The 26,282-nt window shown below is 52.1% G+C and overlaps 1 protein-coding gene across 1 annotated transcript; it reads left to right on the top strand.

Moving 5' to 3' along the window:
- The first annotated feature begins 18 nt into the window (after positions 1–18).
- On the top strand, positions 19–22,667 carry Ighmbp2 (immunoglobulin mu DNA binding protein 2). Its single transcript, NM_031586.2, has 15 exons — positions 19–104; positions 1,144–1,313; positions 3,026–3,215; positions 3,379–3,476; positions 6,171–6,334; positions 8,927–9,127; positions 10,414–10,561; positions 12,479–12,653; positions 15,635–15,817; positions 16,064–16,182; positions 16,750–16,844; positions 17,644–17,767; positions 18,462–19,301; positions 21,753–21,922; positions 22,264–22,667. The coding sequence occupies exons 1-15, from the start codon at positions 19–21 to the stop codon at positions 22,465–22,467; spliced, it is 2,967 nt and encodes a 988-aa protein (NP_113774.2). The 3' UTR covers positions 22,468–22,667.
- The last annotated feature ends 3,615 nt before the right edge of the window (positions 22,668–26,282 follow it).

The following is a 26,282-nucleotide window of genomic DNA, read 5'->3' as shown; positions in this document are numbered from 1 at the left end:
GGCTGCACCACGGAGCAGATGGACTCGTCCACCGTGGAGAGTTTTGTGGCCCAGCAGCTACAGCTGTTGGAGCTAGAGCGGGACGCCGAGGTGGAGGAGCGCAGGTAGGTTTGGCCGCGGGTCCCAGGGTCTCTGTAGCTCTCCTTAGTCACCGCCTGGAGCCGGCTAGTATTCGCTGGGTCAATGGGCAGCACACGGAGTCGGCCCTTGGAGAAGACTGCAAGACCGCATAGCGTCGTCACTTCGGGGCGTCGAGGCAAAAGGATTGGGAGTTCAAGGTCATCTTTGCCTACGTAGTCAGTTTGAAGTCAACCCGGGCTATAGGAGATCCTGAAGTGAAACCCACCCCACTCGTGTGTGTGTGTGTGTGTGTGTGTGTGTGTGTGTGTGTGTGTGTCTGTCTGTCTGTCTGTCTGTCTGTCTGTCTGTCTGAACAGCCTCCTAAAGGAAAGTCAATGAAGCCTGTGTTATGTATGGTGGCTGAACATTTCTGAAGAGCCATCGTCTTTCAGGGGAATATCTACAGCCTGCAACAGACAGAGCCACCACTTCTGTATCCCACAGTGCAATCCCTGGGATGTATTTCCCTAAGGATAGACAAAGGCTGGTGAAGTAACTGGCCCAGGGTAACCCATGTGGAGGCAGGACTTGAAGCCAGTCTGTATGATTACACCTGCAACCATTGATTAGTTGAGAGTCTGTCAGTCATGATAAGTGAGAGTTTTTGCTGCTTGGGCTGTGTGACTATGAGATTATGCACTAAAATTTCCTATACTCTCTGTGAAGGCATGTGATTCCCACACCACATGCTTGCTGTGAGAGTGAAGGGATCTGCTTCAAGTCAGACTAGGGCCTTGAACCACAGTTAGAGTGTTGGTGGTAAGAAGTAGAGAGGGAGTCAGGTGTAATGGGAGGGCCCCCAAAAGACTTGATGACAGATGGCAAAGAGACACGATAAGACTCAGTTGGCTGACCTGGAGCAAGTTAGGCAGTACCTGTCCTGGGAGCTGTGGGAGAGGTTGGACTGGAGCAGAGCAGATCCGGAGTTCCTCTGGGGCATGCATACCTGATGCCTGTAAGCAGAACTCCTTTCCCGCCTGTGCAGGCACAAGCAGTGAAGCCACTATCCTTGGTGTCTTCTAGGTCCTGGCAGGAACACAGTTCTCTGAAAGAGCTTCAGAGCCGAGGGGTGTGTTTGCTGAAGCTTCAGGTATCGGGCCAGCGCACTGGGTTGTATGGACAGCGGCTGGTCACCTTTGAGCCCAGGAAGTTTGGGCCTGCAGTGGTGCTTCCCAGCAACAGCTTCACCTCTGGTAGGTGTTCGGTATAGTTTTGTATTGACCATTGCTGGTGGTCAGATGAGGGCTTGTGCTCTCTCAAGGGCTGAAGGACTGACCCAGATGGTCTGAGGCTCTGCAGTAAAAACCTTCTATGTACAAATCTGATGGTCAGCATGGCCTGTTTTGTTGTTGTTTTGAGTCAGGGTCTGAAATTTCCTGTGTTGGCAGACGATGACTTGGAGCCTTGAATTCCTAATCTTCCTGTCACTACCTTCCAGGTGCTGGGATTATAGGTCTACACCAGCATACCTGACTTTTTGTTGGTTTTTGGAGACAGGAATGTGACTAATTGTATAGCTCTGGTCCATCTGGAACTTTTTTTTTTTAAGATATATTTTACACACACACACACACACACACACACACACACACACACACACACACACACAGTAGCTGTCTTTAGACACACCAGAAGAGGGCATCAGATCTTGTTACAGATGAGCCACCATGTCATTGCTAGGATTTGAACTCAGAACTTCTGGAAGAGCAGTCAGTGCTCTTAACCACTGAGCCATCTCTCCAGCCCCATCTGGAACTTCCTATGTAGACCAGGCTGCACTAGAAGTTGCAGTGAGCTTTCTGTCTCTGCCTGTTGAGTTCTGGGATGGCAAGTATGCACTACCACATCTGGCTGCTTTTCTTTTTTTTTTTTTTTTTTTTGGTTCTTTTTTTCGGAGCTGGGGACCGAACCCAGGGCCTTGCGCTTCCTAGGTAAGCGCTCTACCACTGAGCTAAATCCCCAGCCCTACATCTGGCTGCTAATACACTGCTTTTTGGTTGCCCGGTTTGGCAGCTTTCTCCTTGCAGTGCCTGGGATAGAGCCCAAGGCCTCTGGCATGCTGAGCAAGCACTCTGGCCATTGCACTGCACTCTGGGGCTTTTTGACCACACACAAGGTATATAAGTTGGCCTCAGCCCTGAACACTGCGAGCCAGCAGTACTGCCTGTGGCAGTCTGTTTTGAGTGGCAGCTTTTGATTACGTTGACATCATAGACCCTTGTCCCACCAGTTTTCAGTTTTCAGACGAGGGGAGTGGGATAAGAGAAGCTGCTGGCGGGTGTCAGACCAAGGAGAACTTGATGTCTTAACCTTATTAAAGGAGCTACGTTCGGTCTGCACCCTGGGCAAATGGGAGCCAGAGGGCCTGCGGCTGTCAGGTGTGAGGGAGCAGGATGGAGGATGCACAGTGTCTTCTCCGAACTCGTGTGGAGTGACTGCAGTGTGAGAATGACGGGTGCTGGTGGAAACAGGAACCTGGCCTGACCAAATCAAGACTGAAGGACAGTCTCAAGGCTCAGTCGTCACTCAGAAGTAGCCTTCTTGAGATGAGGGAGCCTTCACAGAGTGGATTGTGGGGACCCTGACACGCAGCTCAGCTTCTGCCCCAGGAGCATTCCTGTCCTATCCTTTTGTTTTTCTTGAGTCGGGGAGATTCAAGGCACAGGTGAAACTCATACCGTACATATGAGTTAGCTTCAGGGAGAAAACGTGCTTGTCACCAGGCTTGATTGACAACCTGAATACAGTACCCAGGATCCACATGGAGGGAACAGTTGCCACAAGTTGTCTTCTGACCCATACATGTGCACCATAACACACAGATTAAATAAATGGACGCATGATAATTTGAAATATACTGGAAATGATCACATACCATAATAGTTAGCTGGGTTCGTTTTTACAGGTGATATCGTGGGTCTGTATGATACTAATGAAAGCAGCCAACTGGCCACTGGGGTCCTGACCCGCATCACCCAAAAATCGGTCATAGTGGCCTTTGATGAGTCCCATGATTTCCAGTTGAACCTGGACCGAGAAAATACCTACAGACTGCTGAAGCTTGCCAATGACGTCACCTACAAACGCCTGAAAAAGTGAGAGTTCCTGACTGAAACCAAAGCCTTTTCCTTGGATGGGACTTGTGGCCACCATTACTTGTGTTGAGGGAGGGAGAGGCCTATCTGCTAAGGAGGTGCTGGGTGCTCTCAGGTGATGGTGTCCCAAAGAGCTCCTCATTTTGGCTCTGGTTCCTCATAGAGCTCTGCTGACACTGAAGAAGTACCATTCTGGGCCAGCATCCTCGCTCATTGATGTCCTGTTGGGTGGCTCCACCCCCAGTCCTGCCACTGAAATACGTGAGGATTTCTAATTTTATTTTTATTTGTGTGTGTGTGTGTGTGTGTGTGTGTGTGTGCGCGTGTGTGGTGCATCTGCATGAGTACATTTCTTGGGGTACATCAGAAGGGGCCATTGGATCATCTGCAGGTGGAGGTAGAGGTGGTCATGAACTGCCCAACATACATGCTGGGAACCCATCATGGGTTCTCTGCAAGAACAGTGCGTGTTCTTAACCCGAGACATCTCTCCAGCTTTAACTTCTTCCTACCTGAAATGATGGAGGACAGTGTGACCTTGGTCTGTTTTAGCAAGGGTTTACGTTAAGTTTGAAATCTCTCGACATCTTAAGACGTGCTTTCTGAGTGACTCTAGGCTTTAGGCCATATTCTCTGGACTCGGTACTGAAGAAGTTCATGCAGAACTTGCTATTCAGCTGAGGCTGGCCTTCGACTTCTGATCCTCCTGCCTCTGTCTCCCAAGTGCTGGGCTATAAGTGTACACCAACACACTGTGTGTGTGTCTATGTCATATATGTGTAATGTGTTTGTGTGAGTGTACTTACACATGTGTACACCTGTGGTTATGGGCCAGAGGTTGGTAGTGAGTTTCTTCCTCAGTCCCTCCGCTCTGTCTTTTATCTGTTTACTACTACTGTGTGTGTTGTGTGCACGCAGAGATCAGAGAACAGCTCTGTGAGTTGGTTCTCTCTTTCTTGCTTTACATGGGTTCTAGAGATTGAACATAGATTGTAGGCTTGAGTGACAGCAACCTACCCACTGAGCCATCTGGAAACTCCAGCTTTTTTTTTTTTTTTTTTTTTTTGGCTATATATAAGTACACTATCACTGTCTTCAGACACACCAGAAGAGGGCATCAGATCCCATTACAGATGGTTGTGAGCCACCATGTGGTTGCTGGGAATTGAACTCAGGACCTCTGGAAGAGCAATCAGTGCTCTTAACCACTAAGCCACCTCTCCAGCCCTCTGGCTTATTTTTGAGACAGGGTCTCTCCCTGGACTTGGAGCTCGCTAACTAGCTGGGCTGACTGGCCAGTGAGTCCCAGCGACTATAGATGCACTTCACTGGGCCCAGCTAGAGACCCAAACACAGGTTCTCATACCTGTGTGACAAGCACTTTAACCCATGAGCCATCTCTTCAGCTCCACACCACTCCACACTTTTTTTTTTTTTTTTTTTTTTGGTTCTTTTTTTTCGGAGCTGGGGACCGAACCCAGGGCCTTGCGCTTCCTAGGCAAGCGCTCTACCACTGAGCTAAATCCCCCACCCCCACTCCACACTTTTGAAGTGATACTCTTACCTTTTTTTGTGGGCAGGCAGTGGTAGCACAGGCCTTCTTTAATCCCAGCACTCAGGTAGAGGCAGGCAGAGCTCTGAGTTCCAGGCCATATTGGTTTACAGAGTGAGTTTCAGGACACCCAGGGCTACACAGAGAAACACTGTCAGGGGAAAAAAAAAGGAAGAAGAAAGAAAGAAAGAAAGGCTAGGTTTTGTGTAGCCCAGGCTGGTCTTAGTCTCAATCTACATGGCTAGGAATGACCTTGAACTCCTGAGTACAGGATTATAGACATGTGTCACCATGCCTGCCTCAGAAACATATTGTCTACCTGAAAGGGCTACTGTGTCCTGATTGTAGCTGTTGTCTAGTTAACATGGTGTGTGCTGTAGAATGTGCCAGAACCTTGAGATTTGATAGCCCACACTTTGTCCCTCGTCTTCTCTTACGATGGTTTGCAGGCTTGTTGCCTCACAAGTCCAGGTCAGCACCCTTTTCCTAAGAGCTCAGTGCACTTGTCTTCTGCTGGGTGCCTCTGGGTGGACACTAGGACGGAGCTGGGCAGAAGAGGTCATTAGGGCTGGAGCGCCTGGTGTGTAAGTGCGAGAACCTGAGTTCAGATCCCCAGAACCCAAGTGACCTTTCTGGGTGTAATTGTATCACTCCTACATGAGATGGAGGGAAAGATAGAATTTCTGGAAGCTCACAGGCCAGCTGACCTGGCCTACACAGTGGTGAACAGCAGACCTTGTCTCAAGCTAGTGTTTTCCCCTGACTTCCATAAGGATATTCTCTCTCTCTCTCACACACACATACACACACACACACACACACACACACACACACACACACACACACACGACGCACACATGCATGTATGCACAACAGATGACTTTTAAGAATGCATCTTTGATCATAAAATGAGGGAACCGAACAGCAGGCTGGGCACTGCTCTCTGCCCCTGGAGAGCTCTTGCTTTGAAGATTAGGGCTCAGAACTGTAGCTCATTTGTTAGAGTTCACTTAGCACAAATGAAGGACTGGATTCCATCCCTAGCACCGCTAACCCTGGTATGGTGGTGTAGCCTGTAATCCCAGTGCCGTGGAGGCAGGAAATCAGAATGTCAGGGTCATCTTCAGCTCTTAAGAGAGTTTGAGGCTAGCCTAGGCTATACGAGACTTCGTTTAAACAAACAAACAAACAACAAGCACACCTTCAGTTTCATTCAGATCTTGGGAGGCAGAGTCAGGTGGGTCTCTGAGTTTGAGGCCAGCCTGGTCTACAGACTAGCCAAGTTGTATCGTGTCTCAAAGAATGGTAAAACAGCAACTCCGTGCTGTGCATCTTAGCCTGAGGTCCAGCCTGCTCTGTGCACTCCTTATTCCTGACTGCTGACCATGGCGCTTCTCCCACAGCCCCGCTCACTTTCTACAACACGACCCTGGACCCTTCCCAGAAAGAAGCTGTGTCTTTTGCGCTGGCGCAGAAAGAAGTTGCCATCATCCATGGGCCTCCTGGCACTGGGAAAACCACAACTGTGGTGGAAATAATCCTTCAAGCTGTGAAGCAAGGCTTAAAGGTAGGCAGAGGGCCTAGCCTCCTTCTCCAGTCCTGCATCCTGGGCTGTCGTGCTCTCACTTGGCAGGCCCCCCAGCCCAGCACGTTCGTCTTGTGTCAGGCTGGCACAGGATGTTTGCAGACTGAGTGTTGAGCTGCTGTCCTCTGCAGTTAGCCTCACAATGGGAACAGCTATCTGGATGCCAGGGGAAGGCGTGGGAGCCCTGAGGATTGCTCAGCCTTTGTTGTTGGCCAGGCTCCCTCAATTTTCACGATTAGCTGTATTCTTTTTTTCTTTTTTTCTTTTTTTTTTTTTTTTTTGGAGTTGGGGACCGAACCCAGGGCCTTGCACTTGCTAGGCAAGTGCTCTACCACTGAGCTAAATCCCCAACCCTGATTGGCTGTATTCTTGCTCTGAGTCTCGGTTCACAGTAATGCCGTGGAATTGACCAGGGCCCTTTGAAAAGCCTGAAGCAGGTCAAGGCAGGTGGTGGGACTACAGTTAATCAGATGTGCAAGTTAAACCACAAGATACACATGCACCACTTGTGCCCTCCCGCCTCTCTGAGGCATGGAGCTCCATTGCATGCTACTGTTCACCCACATCAGTATGGGGCACCGTGATCCTCCAGGCATTCCTGTGTACATAGTAACCCCACAGTGATCTGAGTGCTGGGGACCCATGGACTCACTGTGTAGACAAGGTAACCAGGCAACAGCTGTGCCTGGGTATGCAGCAGCGACTACATGAGCCAGAGGGTGATTGGCAGAGCTGCTTCTCCTCAGAGCCGCAGGGAGACTTGTCACGGTCTGTGCCCACAAGTGCTTCCACCAGAGTGCCTTTGTAGGTATTTGAAGCAGCAGACAAAGCTGGCTTCTTGATGGGAGCAGATGTGATGGTTTTCACTCGTGCCCTCCAGCTCACTGTGCAGTGAGGCTGGTGCACTGGTATCACAGGGGCTCACTGGGACTACTGAGCAGCAGAACACATCGGGTTGTTGGGGACTGCACTCTGCATGTACAGTTACAAAAGCAAGATGGAGGCCATCAGAGAGAGCCCTTGTCTTGTCAGACAAGATGGTTGGTGCTGTAGGCAATGCCCTGGGCCCTGGTTACATAGTGGTGCCTTTTTTTTTTTTTTTTTAAGTATAGACTAGAGTTTATTCAGGGTATGGGGAGGGGAGTTAAGAGGGTAGGGGAGAGAGAGAGAGAGAGAGAGAGAGAGAGAGAGAGAGAGAGAGAAGAGGAGAGGAGAGGAGAGGAGAGGAGAGGAGAGGAGAGGAGAGGAGAGGAGAAGAGGAGGGGCCAGCCATGAGCCAGGGAAGGGGAATGGGGAGAGAAGAGACAGAGCAGAACAGCAAGAAAGAGAAAGAGGGAGCAAGAGGAAGAGCGGATTTTTTTTTAAAAAGCAAAAAGGGTTTATTAATCTTGTTGGCACTGAGGAGAGAAACACATGCTCAGCCGTTGCCTTGCCCATGGCAGCCTACAGTGCATAGAAAAGGCAGGGGCACCCAGAGCTGTTGCTTATGCACCAGGAGCTGACTTTAGAATGCTGGAGTTAGCCTTGTGGGTGGTGCTCCTGTTTTTGGACACACTTCCTCACCTCAGGATGAGATGTCTTATCCTAGATCATGATACTGGGAAGGTTTCTAAAATGTCCTGAGGGTACCAGCTCTCAGGTCCCTGTCAGGGGCCATTAGTACCCAACAGGTTTCTCTTGACCTCACAGAGTGGGTCTCCACACTTCCCATAGATTGGCTACAATTTCAAAATACGACGCAACATTGCTTACCCTGCACAAGGAAGAAAAGATAAGGTGTAGAATCCAGAAGTTACTAGTGAGGTGTGTTCCATAGGTTGCCAATTCCAAAAGTGGGAGTGGGGGACCCACACCATTGGCTATAGGGTCTCTTCCCCCAAATCACCTGCTGCTGGGGAGGGCCGCTTGCCTAGAAAAGGCTTGCCAAAGCTTGACAAGACACAGTCAACTGTGACTGAACTTGGGGCTGTGCTGGCCATTTAACCAAAACACTGGGAGACGAGCTGGTAAAAGGAAATGGGTTAATGTTGGCCAAAATCAGGGCTGGAAATCTCCCTGGCTTCCCTTGTGTTCCTCTACTTGAATTTACCCTCAATCTCTCCTTCCCTCTCTTCCCCTCTCCCTCACTTCCACACTCATCTGCCTGTCTCTCTTTCCCTCTTTTCTCCCCTTTTCCCTTTCTTTTCTCCTCCCGCCCCCGCCACCCTGTCACTACCTCACTCTGTCTTTCCTCACTGTGTAGTCCAGGCTGGCTTTGAACCTGTACTGACCTCCCTACCTCAGCCTCCTGAACGCCAGGGGTCACAGGTATAAGCCATTGCACTCGTGGCTTTTGGAGTCCCCTGTGCCATCACAGGTCAGCTGGCAGCATCCAGTGTTTGGGAGATGCATACGCTGTGGATCTCTGGGTTCTGGTTACTGGGATGTGGCCTGGGTTGAGTGCCATGCACCGTAGGCTCTGTCACCTTACCAGTGTTCACTCTGTCCTTTAAGGGTTATTGTTTTGTTTAATATTCTGGTAAGTGATTTAATTAGGAAAGAAGTTGCTAGAAGCCTCATTATGTGCTTCCCCAGGTTCTATGCTGTGCTCCCTCCAACATCGCTGTGGACAACCTGGTGGAGCGTCTGGCTCTGTGCAAGAAGCAGATTCTTCGCCTGGGTCACCCTGCCCGCCTCCTGGAGTCCGTTCAGCAGCACTCACTGGACGCAGTGCTAGCACGCAGTGACAATGCCCAGATTGTTGCTGACATCAGAAGGGACATTGACCAGGTCTTTGTAGGTATCATGGAGCCAGTGTCCCTGGGCGTAGGGTTGTCTGAGCTTTAGTCTTTCAGGAGTGCATGCTCTGTGCTGCCCATGTTCCTCCTGATTATCTTCTGCCTCTGTTTGATGCTTAGTCCTTTATAATCCAGGGCTGTGGGTGTGACTCAGGTGCTATGGCTTCCTAGCCAGCACAAGGCCCTGGCTTCAGCCCCAGCAACACATAAAATTGAGCATGGTGGCTCAGACCTGTTGTCCTAGCACTTGGGAGGCAGAGGCTGGAGGGACCAGAAGTTCAAGATCATCCTGGGTTGCAAAGTGAGTTTAAGAACGGTCTTGGCTCCCTGAAACGAACTGGAGCCTCCTTTAGTTTGTCCTGCTTGCTGTGGGTGGGGAATTGCACTGGGCACTTAGCAGCTGCTATAGGAGTGTGGAGTCGGTGAGAAATTCTCCTGAAGAAGTGTTCTGAGGGCAGAACGTATTCGGGTGTGTGCACACCCCTAGCTTTTATCTCCAGCACTGGAAGGAAGCAAACATTTCCTCGGTGCCTCCCCAGCACTACAGGTGGGCTGGCCGGTCCTGGCAACACTCAGGAAAATACTAGTCCCTTCTAGAATCATCGGCCCATTTTACCTCCATACCAGGACACCAGGCCTTGCAGAACAAGGTGGGGTGGCTCCAGGCTAAGTGGCTCAATTCCAGAGGGTAGTGCTTATAAACTGGATCTCTAGTTCACGTACCTGTCCGACTTTCCCCTGCTCTCCTGAGCTGGACTGTGCTCTCCCGTCAGTAGTTCCGCTGTCTCTCCCTGTGCTCCTCTGTGTCAGCACGGTGGAATGAGGGTAGCAGAGAGGATGCCAGGGACAGGAGTCCACCAGCTCTTTGGGAGAGTGGAGGCTACATGATGCAGATCTAGGTGTCAACTGGGGCAGATGGTGTGCATGGAGCTGGGAACAAGGCTGTGTGCTGCTTGGGGCTCAGACAGTGTACCGCATCACCCCTACCCACATAGATAGCAGTGAGCTCAGACTCTCTAAGTTTCCACCCGAGTCCTGGCTGGGACTTTGTTGTCTGGAGCACCAACTGTCTGTTGCTCATGGTCACAGTTATAGTGACTGTCCCTTCCAGCCCCTGTGTCAGGTGGGGTGTGAGGCCCTTAGGCAGCTGTGTGCTTCCTTCGCAATGATTCTGCCGTTTAGTGCTGTCTCAGGACTGTGCTGAGCTGCATCACCGACTGCCAGAGAACAGCGTGCTGTAAAAGAAGTGTGTCTTGTTGGAGTAATTAGAGATTTTTCTCCTAGGGCAAGAACAAAAAGACCCAAGATAAGAGAGAAAAAAGTAATTTTCGAAATGAAATTAAGCTGCTAAGGAAGGAACTGAAGGAAAGGGAAGAAGCAGCCATAGTTCAGAGCCTCAGTGCAGCAGATGTGGTTCTAGCCACCAACACAGGTGAGAGTGTAGCCCTCCTGCCAGCACAGCCTTGGCCATGACCTTTGCAGTGGCTGCTGCTCTTCCCGGAACTTGGCCTCCAGGCTGGGATTCACTTTGAAGGGAGTCTTGTCTTTCACAGACACGGGGCTATTCTGGGTGTCCTCTCTTGTTTTGTGTGGTGTATGCACATTTGTGTATGATGTGTGCATGTTCACAGGAGTATATGTGCTCATGCAGAGGAAGAGGCCAGAGGAAGATATCAGGAGGCCTGCTTTACTGCATTTTTTGCATTGTGTTTCTAAGACAGGGTTTCCACTGAACCAGAGCTAGGCTGGTGGCCAGCAAGCCCAGGAGTGCTCCTGCCTCTACCCCTGACAGTGTACCTGTGGAGCCCCTCCTTGCCTTTTACGTGGGCACTGGAGAGTTGAACTCTGGTCCTTATGCTTATGAACAAGTGTTCTTACCCACTGAGCCATCTTCTCTACCCCTCTCACTGATGTATTTTGAAAAGGCAGCCCAAGGGCTCACTCTGTAACCTGGCCTGGCCTGGAACTTACTCTATAGCTCAGACTGACCCCAAACTCCAAGTGATCCTCCTGCCTCAGTGTCTTGAATGCTGGGATTATAAGTGTGTGCCATCACATCCTTCCTCCCTTTCTGACATGGGCATTTAGCTTGTTTTCTGGCATCTCCTAAGTTGTACGTCTTGGTTTTCATTCGTTTCAAAGGGATGATTTGCTTTGTGGTTGTGGAGAGGGGATGTCGTGAAGGCTTGGTTTCTGTTTTGACCCAGTTACTTAGCAGTGTTTTGTGCTTTCCAAATATCTGGGGATTCCTGTGTGCTGCCTTTCTGATATGGCTTTCAGCTTGGCTCCATGCGTAGCATTTACAGTTCCACGTGATGCCTTGACTTGACCGGTCTGTTGAGACTTGCTTCTCCAGTCTTCCAGAATGTTCTGTGTGAACTCCATGGGAATGGGAGCTCTGATGCTGGTGGGCTGCTGTGAGTGTCTGTCATACCAGGGTGCTTGTACCCTGTCTGTACGCTCAGTCACTTTCAGAGCAACAGTATTGGAGGGCAGGTGTACAACCTTGTGCTTCTCCAGGCGCTCAGCTCTTGCTTTGAATCTCTGTGAATGTCATGTTAGGTTCTGTCTCCTTGATCGGGGACACAGTTCACCATCATGAGGATGTGGTCTCATTCATTTGTTTTGGGATTATTTGTGTTTTGCTTGTTAGATTTTTTTTTAAAGATTTACTTTAATTAAATATGTGCACATGAGTGCAGGTGCCGATGGAGGTCAAATATATCTGATCCTCTGGAACTGGAGTTACCGATGGTTGTGAGCCACTTTACCTGGGTGCCGGGAATTGAACTCAGGTCCTCTGCAAGCGCAGTACTCCTGAACCATCTCTCCAGCCCCCAGGGTTTCTGTTTGTTTGTTTGTTTGTTTGTTTGTTTGTTTGTTTTGCCCCTTTCTGAGACTGGGTCTCATGAGGCTTCAGGCTGCCTCAGACTGGATTTGCATCAGAAGATGCCCCTGATTCCTTGTCGCTCTGCCTTTACTTTACAAGCGCTAAGATCGCGGCCGCACACCGCCAAGCATCTTCATATGGCCGTGCGTTCTCCATTTCATTGTCTGCTAGGACTTGGTTTTCTATCTCCCTTGTAAATTTTAGTTGAAATGCAAACCAGGATATTTTCTTATGCACTTTGTGTGGGTGGACATCTATAGAGGTCAGAGGACAGCTTGTAGAAGTTAGTTCTCTTCTTCCAGCATGTGGGCCCCGGGGCTTGAACTCAGGTCGTTATGGGTGACCACAAGCTCCCTTGTCCATTAAGCCTTCCCCACGACCTTCTGTGTAGTAGATTTAGTGTAAGGCTGGGTTTTGAAGCAGAAATGAGGGAGCCAGCTTGGTTTCCTTTCCTACCAGGTGCATCTACTGATGGCCCCCTGAAGCTGCTGCCTGAGGACTACTTTGATGTGGTGGTGGTGGACGAGTGCGCCCAGGCCCTAGAAGCCAGCTGCTGGATTCCCCTGCTGAAGGCCCCTAAGTGCATCCTAGCTGGAGACCACAAACAGCTGCCACCCACCACTGTCTCTCACAAGTAAGACACTGGCCTGCTGCTCTGCTGGCTCTCCACACTGTCTCCTGTCCCACAGAGACTGCCCCTGTCAGTGGCTCTCAAGTGCATCTCTTCTCTGCTGAACTTTGTGTCCACACAGCTGAGCCAATGGGCTGCGTGCTGTGCGAGGGTGGGGCCTGTGCCACTCTCATCTCTGGTTCAGGTCCCAGGGTGGAGCTGGGTTGTCTGTGTGCTTACCAGAGACTCGGTGCTTTGAGAGCCTGGGGAGGGTGGGCCGGCTTGGTGGTGGAGCTAGGACAACTGCTCTGGGCTGGCCTGCGGCATTTAACTCCCAGCTTGCCCTGGGCTCTGCAGTGTGGCTGTTAGGCTCCTTCAACAGGACCTCTGTGGCCAGCCTTCACATCGCCTTCCAGGTCTTCCACTCACTGTCTGGCCACGGTGGCCTCCTCAGGTCTCAGTGTGCCCCTGCCTCACTGTTCCCTGCTGTAGTTTGTGTTGAATATCATTGGGGGCTTCTACCCCACCTTAGACCATTCAGTTCCCAGGTAAAAGACACAAACCTTTTATAGTTATAATAATGGAACTAGAGCTGGGCAGATAGCGAATATCTCAGCTATTTTGTCTACTTCCTGGTCAGTAGCTCTGAGATATGACTTGCCATGTTCTGCCTGGGCTGCTCTCAGCTCCAGTTGGATAGCTCTTATGGCCAGTTTTCATGGTCCCTTACCCCATGGCATCTTCTCCTCTCTCTACCTTCTTTGTCTTGTCCTCATGGTCCTGCCTCAGACACCAAGCCCAGGAACCGAAACTCCATCTATCTTAGTTAGGGTTTTACTGCTCTGAACAGACATCATGACCAAGGCAACTCTTATAAGAACAACATTGAGTTGGGGCTGGCTTACAGATTCAGAGGTTCAGTCCATTTTCATCAAGGCAGGAACATGGCAGCATCCAGGCTGGCATGGTGCAGGAGGAACTAAGAGTTCTACATCTTCATCTGAAGGCAGCTAGCAGAGTACTGGCTTCCAGGCAACTATGGTGAGGGTCTTCTAGCCACACACCCACAGTGACAAACCTACTCCAACAAGGCCACACCTACTCCAACAGGCCACATCTTTTAATAGTTTCACTCCCTGGACAAACATATACCAACCATAACACACACCATCTACCTCTCTTTTTCCCAGCTCTACATTGTAGGCATCTTTATTCAACCAATAGTTTTAAATTAAGGAGCAGGTTTACACGGTATCACTTGGTGTACATGAGGAGTTTCTTGTCCCTGAGGCAACCAGAGTTTGGGGACCAGTATTAGCATTATCATACATAGCAACAGACCAACTTGAGCAGTTCCCTTTGTCTGAACCACTGCTCTCCTGAGGTGGATAGCCCTACCCTCCATTCAGATGGCCCTCTGTGGAGTTTCCTGTGCCCACTCTGCTCAGTGGGTACCCTCAGTCCCTTTTTGAGGTTCACATCGTTTCTCTCAGCTTAAATCACTCCCTGACAGTGTCCTGTGATTATCTTCCCATGTAGAGAGCCCACTGTGGGCCTGAATGCAAGGCCTGACACAAAGTCACCACGATCAGACACCTCCGGCAGCTAGGGCCCCCAGCCTTGCTTCTGGCCTCCTTGCAGCAGAAGAGACTTTGATCTGGTTTCTGTTGCATTTGAAATTGTTTCTTTTCTGTATGTGTCCAGAGAAGGACGGGTAGCATGAAAGCCCTGATGGGAACGGCAAGCCTCTGAGCAGGAGTACCAAGGCTCATGGTATGTGCCTGGTGACTTCTCCAAGGGAATGTTTCTCAAAGTGGGACAACGGATGGCTCCATCCTCTAGGAAGCGGTGGGAGGAGCATGGGCTGTGCCTGTGCAAAGATGGACCATGTGTGTCCCTTGGGAAAGTTGGGTGATATCAGTGGCTGTGCTATACACTTCTAGGTTTGTAGGGGTGTGACAGGCATGGTGTGTCCTGCCTTTGGCCTTAGTTACTTTGGTGACAGAGGTCCTTAAGAATCAATTGAATCCCAGGGCTTAGCGGTTAAAGAGCACTGGCTGCTCTTCCAGAGGGCCCCGATTTGCTTCCCAGCACCCATAAGTCTGTAACTCCAGGGCCAGAGGACCCAACGCTCTCTTCTGGCCTCTGTAAGCACACGTGGGATACAAAAGCAACGTAAGTGCAGGCAAAACCGCTGTGCACTAAAAATACTTACAAAGAATCAGTCGAGTCCCAACCTGAAGGATCTCATAAGATCTCAGGGGTACTCTGAGATGGAATGGGGGTGCTTTACATAGACTTGGACATTTCAGCGTGGAGAGAGGTGCTGTGCTGGTGGCTCCGTGGGTGGGTAGCCTTGGACCCTCAGGCCTCACTCTCCTTTGGATGAGGTGGAGACGTTCCGCTGTAGAGAATGACTGCACCCATCCCTGGACAGTGTGGACCTGGGGTGGTCTCAGCTGAGTCGGCCGCTGTACTGGTGACTGCTACCCACTGGAACACATTTGGGTTTGATTACAGGGTCTCAAGTAGCACAGGCTGGCCTTGCACTCACTGTGTAGCTGAAGGTGCCATTGAATTCACGAGCTCCTGAGGGCTGGGTCCTGGCATATTTCCCTGTTACCAGGAAACATCTTCCTATCTTAGAAACAACGTAGGCTCGTGGTGTGCAGTGCTGGGGCCTTGGTTCTAAATGGAGCCGCCTGGTGGTCTGAAGGCTTCAGGGAGACTCTGTGTCTGACTTACCTGCCTTTCAAGGCCACTGCAGATGGTGGCTCCTGTTTCTTCTCCCATCTTCTAAGCAGCAAAGTATCCTCAAATGTCTCTCTCTTGTGCCTTTGCCATCTGCCAAGTCCTGCTGTCTGAAAGGAATGGCTGTGTTCTTAGGTTCCGGTGGTTATGCTGCAGCTCGGCCCAGCTTTCCCATCCATCATGTGGACCATTTCCCTCCCTTCCAGTGTCACATCTGGCCTCAGCACTCTTTTCTTTTCCCTTTTTGGACCCAGGGCAGCACTGGCTGGGCTGTCCCGCAGCCTGATGGAGCGTCTGGCAGAGAAGCATGGTGCTGCTGTGGTAAGGATGCTGGCGGTCCAGTACCGAATGCACCAGGCCATCACGCGCTGGGCCTCGGAAGCCATGTACCACGGACAGCTCACTGCCCATCCCTCTGTGGCAGGACACCTTCTGAAGTGAGTGGCCTAGCCTCTTGCTTCCCTCCATCTTTCTGCACAGCCTGGCTCCAGCCCCAGGTGGCCCTGTGTCCTCTTAAGGGTTTGGGATTGCAGAGGCTCTGAGAACCACTTTCTGGATAGCTGCCTGGGCCCTCCTGGGAGCTGGGAGCTGCACCCATCTGACTGCCCTTGTGTGGTTTTGATGGGAGGACTGGTACTTTTGTGAAGGAAGTCAGTCTTACATTCCACCCATCCCTATGCCAGGGACCTCCCAGGTGTGGCTGACACAGAGGAGACGAGTGTCCCTCTGCTGCTCATAGACACAGCTGGCTGCGGGCTGCTGGAGCTGGAGGAGGAAGACAGCCAGTCCAAGGGAAACCCCGGTGAGTTGTGAGCCAAGAGTCCCTGGTCCTTCTCAGACTGATTTTTACAACAAGTCACTCCGTGGGCTGGAAACGGTGCCTCAGCAGTTAAGAAACACACAGAAACACACATGTCTACATAAAAATAAAAATACGTTTAAAAGTAAAATAGGACAAGTCACCCCAGGCCCGTGCTGTAGGGAGGCACTGGGTGGCAGAGATGAGGACAGGCTCCTGGTGAACTGAGGGCTTGGAGCTGGACTCCAGGGCCAGGGCAGCATCTGTTTGCTCCTCCAGGGGCCCAAGTGATGCCTGGGCTCCGGGGCTGGGCCCTTTCTCATACTCCTGAACACCAACCCCACTGCTTGGTCCATCTTAGGTTGAGGCTCTCTAAGCCAGCAGTTCCCAGGTCCTATGAAGCGTCTCTGCCAGCCTGGTGACCCTCTGGTCAGCTGGTTTCCTCTCAGGATGCTCCCGGCCCTTGGCCCAGCATAAGATCTGCTCACAACAGGCAGAAAGTGTTTCCCACAGCTCAGTAACAGGCTGCACAGTATGGCACCGCTGAATGCTATCCTCTCTCCTCCCCAGGTGAAGTTCGCCTCGTCACTTTGCACATCCAGGCTCTGGTGGATGCTGGGGTCCAGGCTGGTGACATTGCCGTCATCGCACCCTACAACCTTCAGGTGTGAGGGATCCCCTTTTGTTTCTTTGTATCCTTGGACTCAGCCTACTAGAGGCTGAAAGGATAGGGAAGTTTGTTGGCTACAAAGTCCAGGGCTACAGTGGACCTCATTGTGACCAGGTCTAGGGTCCAGAGGATACCAAAGAGATCATCTGTGTTTCTTTACCTCACATTGCTAACAGCCTAACCTCAGCCTGGCCCCCCACTGTTTCAGACCAGCATTCCCAGATGGCATAGAGACTGTACTGATGGATCAGCCAGGCCCAAGTTGTGTCCCTGCCCCCATCTGGTTTAGTAGGAGAACCGTGTTGCCTGCATAGTTCAAGGTCCTCAGATTCTGGTCACCAGCATCATACATGAGGCTGTCAGAGGCAAAGAGATGCCGTAATGCACAGAGAGTGCTACCACCCTTTCAGCACCCTGTCCCTAGTGTACGAGGTCCCCAGCTCAGTTTACGCTGCTCTGTTCCCGTGTCCTCCCAGGATGCTGCCCGCCTGCCCAGGCTCTGCTGACCCTGAGGGTCAGTACTATGCCTCTTGGCCCTGTGGTTTACGTGAGCTCAGGGCAGAGGCTAAGCCCTCTGATGCTGCACACTCAGGAGACTTCCATATGCTCACGGTCAGCACGCCTACTCCCAGGCTGAGAAGAGGAAATGCTACAAGCCTCAGGGCAGCTTGCTGCTGTTGTAGTCCCTGAAATTACTCACAGTAGCCATTCCTACAGGGCAGGGCTCCCAGGCATGACAGATCTTGCAGTCCCCTGACTTGCTGATGACATCTTGGCCCTGCTTTCTGTTTCAGGTGGATCTGCTCAGACAGAGCCTCTCTAACAAGCACCCTGAGCTGGAGATCAAGTCTGTTGACGGCTTTCAAGGCCGAGAGAAGGAGGCTGTGATCCTGACCTTTGTCAGGTCCAACAGGAAAGGTATGTAGCGCACACAGTCCCTGTTTGAGCACAGGACCAAGGAGCATGGTACTGACCCTCAGGGTCTGCAGAGACGTGGGCAGCATCCTGGGAGGACTCATGAACAGAGCTTCTCATCTTAGTGTCAGGGGAGGGAGGGCATGAGTTTAGCAAATAGAATAGACTCAGTCTGGCCAGGGAGCAGGAGTCTAGGGATGCAGGCTTCGACATGGTGGGCCCCAAGTGACTTAGTCACCCTGTCCAGGCAAAAGAACCCCCTGACCCCCGCCACTGCCCCCATGTCCTAGAGCCTGTCTTTTAGCCTTGAGACATGATTTTTGAGTGGCCCATGGCTTGCCATGCATCGAGAAAACTGTATCAGGCACTAGTCAGTGACCTTGCTGAGGGACCTTGGAAGCAGGCTGGAGATGGGTAAGGAGAGGAGTGGCTTTGGCTTGGCAGAGTTCTGTACTGTGTCCATAGCAGCTGCTCTTGAGTCCAGGCGTGGGGAGGAGGCTGGACATGCTAGGCAGTGCTGACTGTGGAGCTGCACTGGTCTGCAGTGGGCACACATCAGAGCCAGTGCTACACACACTCAGGCAGTGCGGCTGCAGGCTGCCATGACTGATGGTATGACCGGTCCTGACTGTTTCTGAACAGGCACTCTGTTCCCTGCCTTGAATCTCTGCCTCTTTCCCCTCTGGCTTTTCCTCAGGTGAAGTTGGTTTTCTGGCTGAGGACAGGCGGATCAATGTTGCTGTCACCCGTGCTAGGCGGCATGTGGCGGTCATCTGTGATTCCCACACTGTCAACAACCACGCCTTTTTGAAGACCTTGGTGGATTATTTCACAGAGCATGGGGAGGTACGCACAGCCTTTGAGTACCTGGATGACATCGTCCCTGAGAACTATACCCATGAGGGCTCCCGGAGCCACAGTTGTGCCCCCAAACCCAAGTGCCCCACCACCTCAGTCAGAAAGCCTGCCAGTGCTCAGGAGAGTAGACAAGAGGCCAGAGCAGCCACTGGACACAGCCGCAGGAAGCCAAGTGAGAAGCCCCTAGGCTCTCAAGTCCAGCCCCAGCACAGCTCCAAAGCAAATGGCTCTGACCGAACTGGAGGCACAGACCGGACAGAGCACTTTAGGGCTATGATTGAGGAGTTCGTGGCTAGCAAGGAGGCCCAGTTGGAGTTTCCCACATCCCTGAGCTCCCATGACAGACTTCGAGTCCACCAATTAGCTGAGGAGTTCGGGCTGAAGCATGACAGCACCGGGGAGGGGAAGGCACGGCACATCACAGTGAGCAGGAGGAGCCCTGCTGGTTCTGGCAGTGCAACCCCACAACCTCCCTCACCGCCCAGCCCTGCACAGGCTGAGCCTGAGCCTCAGGTAGAGCAGCCTGTAGGACAGCCACATGGCTCCACACAGCTGGATCTGAAGGCACTTCACCTGGAGAGGCTGCAGCGACAGCAAGGCTGCCAGGCCCAGTCTCAGCTGGGCGGGGGTTCGAGGCCACAGAAGGCTCCACAGAAGAAAAAGAAAAAAGAACCGAAAGGTAAAGCTACACCTTCTCTCAAGCACATGGTGCTCTGTGGTTCCTGTCCCCTGCCCTTCAGGAGGCAGACTCCCTTGACCTCATGGATTTTGCTTTTCCCATGGCTCTTATCTCCCTGGCCTGGCCTTCCTGGGGCAGTTACAGGCAGGTCACCTATTTGTCCCCAGAGCCCTGCAGGGGCAGGCAGAGACAAGGCCTGGCAGTTTACTAGTGCTTTTCCTGTGGGGAAGGGAGGCAGTTAGTTCCTGTGGAGCAGGCGGGTTCTGACCAGGCACAGGCACAGGCGCTCAGGGTTGTAAGCTTGCTTAACACACCATTCTGCCCCGTGCCAGGGCCAAGGTGGACTGCATGCTCTGTATTCTGCCTGCACTGTGCTTGTACCCCTGTGTGACCCCCACCCCTCAGCTTCAGAGCCAGCTCTCAGGGGTGTGGCACTCCTCCATGCATGCCATGGCACTCATGCAATGGTTCCTGTAGCCAGACTGTGTTCTGGAGAGCAAGTTGACACTTTGCTGCCCTCCTGCCAGGCACTGAAGGGAGGAACTCTGAATGGGGATGACCCCTACTTCAGATGGAAAACCACTGCAGTTGTCCCTTGGCGAGCCTGCCACAAGGCCTAAGTGGTCTGGGAGCCCCACCTACTCTGAGGTCACCTCAGGATACCATCTTTCAGACTCCCCAGGACCTCACCTGTTCCGCAAAAGTCAGGGCTTTGTCAATGCCCTGCTCTGCAGCTGAGAGGCCCGGTGGCCATACCTGTGATAGACTCTGCTTGGCCAGCGCTCTCCAGGGCCCTAGCCATGGATTGATGGCTGGCAGGAGTGATCAGTTGAATGCAGGAGAGTTGGGTAGGCCCCTTCACACTCTATCTGCTCTGACCACTTTTCCTGGTTCTTATTTCCTGAGCATGCTCACTGAGGGTGCTGCCAGAATGTGTGAGATGCACATTCCCCAAGGCCCTCTGAGCAACAAGGTTCTACTTAGACTGTGGCAGGAGCCAGTGACTGGGTGGCTTCAGTTTCCCCTTTACACAGTCGTCGGGGAAGGGGTAGGGATAGATCAGTGGGCACAGGGGATGGGCATGGGGGGGCGGTAAGAGAGTGAACACGAGTATGTGAAGGACATGGAGCCAGTAGAGTCAGTTGTAGATGGACACAGGTGCAGGGGCTTCTGGGAGACCTTGATGCAGTGTCAGTCAGTGATCACCTGACCCTAGCATATTTGGATACCACAGCACCTACCAGTATGGAGGGAGGTATATGGAGCCATGGCAGATGGGGGCCTGCCTATGTGGGTACCTGTGTGGCTCCTCCCAGTATTCTCTGTCCTGTGTTTGCACATGTGTGCTTTTTGGAGCTGCACTGTGCGTTGCTGTTTCTCTACTCCTGAGTGTTCTTTATGGCAGAAATGAGGTTTCTTAAACACTGACACTCACTCCATCCATCGCTGGTAAACATTTTTACATTAAGATACTGTGTATGCATGGCTGCATGTGCCACAGCGCACATGGATCAAAGGAAAACTTGTGGGAGTCACTATTCTTCATTGTACAAATCACCCTCAGGTCTCAGGCTTGGAGGAATGGCTCTTATCCAGTGAGCCAATCCCCTGCCGTCACCTGAGAAAGTTTTACGTGACTCAGAGCATGTAGATATATAATGATGCAAGTCAAATGTTTACTAACAAGTCATAAAAATTTGTTTTAGAAGTTCTTTGATATACAGAATAATATGTATACAAAAATAAGAATGAATTTGCATCCAGTCTAACACAACACACCCTCCGTGTATGAAATGATAAATCCTGAGGCATGCTGGGCAGCAGTGTCCTACTGTCTAGTATCTGTGAGGACTGAGACAACCAGCTTGTGACACAGTGGCTAGGATCTCAGCAGAGGCAGCAACTTGAGGAGTGACTTGGGGCAGTGCTGAGCATGTGTGTTGTGTGTTTAGCTCAGAGGCTTCAGAAGGGTGTCACACAGCACACATTTGTTTATTAATAGATTTTTGCCTGTTGTATGTGTTGGAGCCTTTCATAGTTGCTGAATTTTTCACGATCCCATCCTGATCCCTGAACACCCCCAATTTAAGTGCTTCACTGTCAAGCACTTCCTGCCCCTGGATGAGAGCCTGAGGGGCTTCTGCCAGGGCCCCTGGTGGTACTGATATCTGACCTGAGTTCTGTTTTCGCATTTGGGGGTCACAGGAGCCCCAAGAAGGCTCTCTGGATGAAAGCGTATGCCTTTGGAGGTACTCGGCAGCCTGTTCTCCTCACTCAGGACTGGGCTGTGAGGTGGGCAGTGGGGTGGGCAGGCTGTCAGTTTAGTGAGGAGCCTGGCACCTTGGGCTGCTGATGAATCCCACGGGGGACTCTGGAGGCAGAGCATCCCACTGTCTGTACTGTCTGGTCTTTGTCCTCTCTCTTGCTGAGCACTGCCTCCCTCCTCCCCAGGCCCAGCCATGGCTCTGCCCTCTGAGGAGGACTTCGATGCCCTAGTGTCAGCTGTGGTGAAGGCTGACAACACCTGTAGCTTCACCAAGTGCTCGGCCAGCACCACCACGCTGGGCCAGTTCTGCATGCACTGTAGCCGCCGCTATTGCCTCAGCCACCATCTGCCCGAGGTGAGGGCTCCTTCTGGATGACGTGAGCATCACGTGGTGGGGGAGGAGTAGCCAGACTGTAAAAGTCAAAGCAGATAGTGATCATGTTCTCATGGGAACACTTGGGCTCAAGGAAATCGAGTACACCTTTGCTGAGGGACACCACAGCAGTGGGCACTCAGGGTAGAGGAGGTCTGTCTATCCTGCAGGCCCCTCCCTGGGCAGCTGTGAAAGACAGACCTGGGGAGGGCAGAAGGGCAGGTCCACGGCCTTGCGCCAGCTTTAGGTGGCCCCTTTGATGCAGCTCAGCAGGCTGCAGCCTCCTTTGCCCACAGCCCACCCTGGCTCTCGTGTTCTTTCAGATCCATGGCTGTGGTGAAAAGGCTCGTGCCCATGCCCGGCAGAGGATTAGCCGGGAAGGAGTACTCTACGCAGGCAGTGGGACCAAGGACAGGGCCCTGGACCCAGCCAAGAGGGCCCAGCTGCAGAGGAAACTGGACAAGAAGCTGGGCGAGCTCAGCAGCCAGAGGACAAGCAAGAAGAAGGAGAAGGAGAGGGGGACGTGAGGCCACACCCTCGGGGAGGGCTGTGTGGGCAAGAGTCAGCAGGTGGGGACACAGTCCTACACTGGCTATTTCTCTACTCGAGCTAGTGTGTCCCTAACTCTCTCATGGCAAGGAGACAAGCCTAGTTACCATCAGAGTAACTGCCTTGACCGGCCAGGTCTCATTAACGCTGTGAGTGCCTTGCATGGCCAGCTAGCCATGGCCACCTTTATCCTTTCTTCTGCAGTGACACAGTGGGCATGCATTGTGTGGTCTAAGGATGCGGGAATGCCTATTCCTGGGTCAGAAGGCTCCTAGCCTGTGATTGCCTGGCCTCTGCTGCTTAGTGACTGGTGGGAAGGAGTCCTTCCAGGGCACCACACCGCTCACCCTCACAGAGACTGCACCCTCTCCAGCGTTCTGTACCAGTTGTTCATAGGAACTTTGACAGATGCATTTTAGCCTCAGGCTCTTGTTCCAAAATAATATAAATTATTTGCAAATTAAAGTGTGCACATAGTGGATGTTTGCTTGTGTCAGAGGTGAGTACCTTTACTTCTGGCCCAGATGTCTCCCTGCACATGCTGTGACTGGGCAGAGGTAGCACCTCCCCAGGGCATCCACTGGTGATGGTGGACCCAGCCCGGCAGCGTGGACAGTTATAGCCATTGCTGGGGAGAGAGCATGATCCATGGGCAGGAAAGGAGGATAGAGCTGTAGATTGGGAAGTTGGATACCATGTAACTGGGCATTAACCAGGCTGCAGGGAGACCAAGACTGGCCAAGTGGGACGTTTCCTGGTGGAGCCAGGCTCCATGGTGGACAGAGCTTCACCTGCTCTCCCTAGGGGTCATTTTATCCGAGCACCTGGAAGCACAGCTTCCCTGGCTAGACCTGAGGCTCCCCTCTGGGAGCCTGTTCAAGCTACAGTCACACTACTGTCCCCCCAAGTGACTACATACCTTGACCTCTCTGCCGTTGCCAGAGCAGGATCATCCTTGCCCTCTGTTGTGTGGCTGTGTCCTGTAGGTTGGACATTACAGTGGAGACATGAATCAGAGCAGCTGTAATGTGTGCATAAGACGTCAGGAGACTGGGTTCCTTAACAGTCCCCTGCCAAAAGTGTCCAAAAGCCCCTCCCCTCCTGTCGTTGGTTAAGAGGCAAACAGTTGGCTGGTGGGGCAACTACCTATATGTCCCCCAGCGGGACTTCTCGATGGTGCAGATGCTGTTGAGTCTCCCAGGCCCAGGGACTTCTAGGCAGTACAGTCATCTATGTTCTAAAGCTAGCCCCAGTACTCACCCACTCACCCAGTTAGACTTGGACAGACTTCCTCTGGTCTGTGGTGACCCCTCTACCAAGGGTGAGATGGTCCATCTCCCCAGAAAAAGCCATGTGACCTCTCCTTCCCCTCCAGCTCCCATGGTCGCCTTCCTTGCTTGCCTCCTTGCATGGTGTTTGGGCAGAACAAGGGGACATGGCTGTGGCTGCTCCGACACCAAGGGCAGCACTCAGTGGTGGAACTGCACCACTGGGCATCACACGCATCACAAGTGGTTGACTGTGACCTTCCCGAGATGCAGTGGGAATGTGTGTCATTGTGGGGCTCACAGTGAAAGCTGCTTGGTCCCCAGACCTGTGACATGATCCCTGATGGAGCCCAGGATGAAGCTCAGGGAGGCAGTTGTGTGGATCACATGACACCTCATCTTCCCTGCCATTGGGCAGGCCCAAGAGATGGGCCAGGATCCAACAGGGCCAACCAGCTCTGCTCCTGTGCTGATGTGGACACCAGAGCAAAGATACTGACTCTTGTCCCTGGCTAGTGCCTGCCTGCCTGCCTGCCTGCCTGCCTGCCTGCCTGCCTTCTAGAAGCCTATCTGTAGAAGAAGAAGAAGCCAAAGAAAAACAGACCTCCAAATGAGGCTGCGGGTGGCCTGGTTATAGCATCCCGGAGTCTCTGGGTTCAGCCATCATTCACCTCCAACCCTTCCTTCCCAGCACTCTTTAAAATTAAGTCCTTTTTTTGGCTGGACAAAGTCCACGTTGGGTTTCTGTCACTTGCTGCCAAAGACTCTTTGCTGATCCAGTTGCCCTGCAGCTGTATATCTTATTAAAACATGTTTTTGTTTGGGGGGAGGGCATACTTGCAGAGGTCAGCACATGTGTGGGAGTAAAGACGCCAAGCAGCAGTCAGCCTCTCCTCTATAACGTGTTTCCCAGGATCACTCAGGCCCTCAGACTTGGTGGCAGGCACCTTTCCCTGCTACATCTGGCTTTCACACGGATTCTAAGGATCTAAACTTGGGTTCTCATGCTTGAACAGCAAGCGGTTTGCCCACGGAGCTGTTTCCCTAGTCCAGCACATCTGTTGTTGCACAGGATCTGTGCATTTGGGCATGGAGATTATACTGAACCCAGGTCTCTGTCCACTGGGAAAGACTAGGTCTCAAATTGCCACTGGGAGCTGCTCCCAGGTGTGGCCCTCCAGGAGGAGCTAGGCTTGCACAGGCTAGGGCTTGAGAGGATGTGGAGTACTGATAATGTCCATACCATCACACTAGTGTGTGGCTTCTCCAGGTACACACACACACACACACACACACACACACACACACACACATATACATATGCACACACACACACAAACACACATATGCACACACAAATATACAACACACATATACACATGCATATACACACATACACACACATACATGCATGCATGCATGCTCCCCCCCCCTCATCGAGACTGTTCAGAGACTGTTAAGTTACCAAGCAGGGAGGAAGAATGACCACACCGTTCTTGGAAGAGAACATGTGTGGTTTGGGCCCCTGCACATAGGTCTTCATGCCATTGCCTGTACCGTGTCTCTACATCCCACAAGCCCTGTCTTGGATGATCACTACCCTGACTGTTGCTTCATTAAAATGCTGGCTTCAAAGTCTGTCTGTCATCCCAGAGAGCTCTCATTAGGAAAATGGCCAATTGCTTGAAAAATGTTTTATGGCCTGACTGGGCAGGTCAGCCCAGGAACTGGAAAAGGCAGCCAGATGTCTCCCCTGCCGGCCCTGTGAGCTCTGGGTCACTGGGACACAGCCTCCCAGGAGGGAGGGGCCCACATGGGTTGGTTAAGGGTAAGGGGTCTCTTGGGGAGGCCCCGGTGGCCCTGGCCCTGCCTCCTTGGTATTGAGTCCCTTTACACTTCATACTACAGCCCCAGGTTTGCCTGGACTTGGACCTCATTTTCCTCATTCCTAAAATGGGGCTTTACAAGACCCACTTCACTGGGTAGTTGTGAAAGTTAGAGAAAGTCTAGTGCCAGATGCTGGTGACAGTTTAACCAGTCTCTGACTGGCATTACCACTGTTCTCTGTCAAAGCCTGTGTAGGGGACTGAAGTGGCCACAGTTCCAAGACAGTGCTTCTCCGGCTGGTCGGGGATCACCAGTATGCTTCTGTAGGATCACCCAGAGGGGTGGCCTCAGTGGGCTGCTGGGTACCCAGCTGCTTCAGGAGGTTCCAGGCCAAAGTGACAAGCTTGGCACTTAGAGGGAATTTCACTCTGTGCCAGGAGTTTGGCAAGAGCTGCGGCCTTATTTGGTCTGGAAACTTCTCGGAGGGAAGGCAGTGTGGAACGGCCAGTGGACCTCTAATGGGCGGGCAGAGATGTGGTCATTTCCCAGGACAGGATCTGGACGTACTGAAGTTCTCCATCACCAAGTCCTCATCCAAGTGTGCACCAGACCCAATGCTACCTAGTGTGGGACAGCAGACAAGACTGGCTACTACACCCTCCCTGCTTTTCTCTGTTGAGATGGCTGCCTTTGCCCTT

This window comes from Rattus norvegicus, chromosome 1, assembly GCF_021556685.1.
Source record: "Rattus norvegicus strain SHRSP/BbbUtx chromosome 1, alternate assembly SHRSP_T2T, whole genome shotgun sequence".
NCBI lineage: Eukaryota > Metazoa > Chordata > Mammalia > Rodentia > Muridae > Rattus > Rattus norvegicus.
The sequence above is the reverse complement of the archived record's forward strand: the minus strand, read 5'-3'. Positions and strand labels throughout refer to the sequence as shown.

What these genes read in the sequence shown, in the direction of transcription:
- Ighmbp2 (NM_031586.2), top strand. Translation starts at nt 19, where the DNA reads ATGGACTCGTCCACCGTGGAGAGTTTTGTGGCCCAGCAGCTACAGCTG. An exon ending in GTGGCAGGACACCTTCTGAA is followed by an intron (nt 15,818 to 16,063) that starts GTGAGTGGCCTA and finishes TCCCTATGCCAG; the next exon opens with GGACCTCCCAGGTGTGGCTG. An exon ending in TCAGCCACCATCTGCCCGAG is followed by an intron (nt 21,923 to 22,263) that starts GTGAGGGCTCCT and finishes GTGTTCTTTCAG; the next exon opens with ATCCATGGCTGTGGTGAAAA.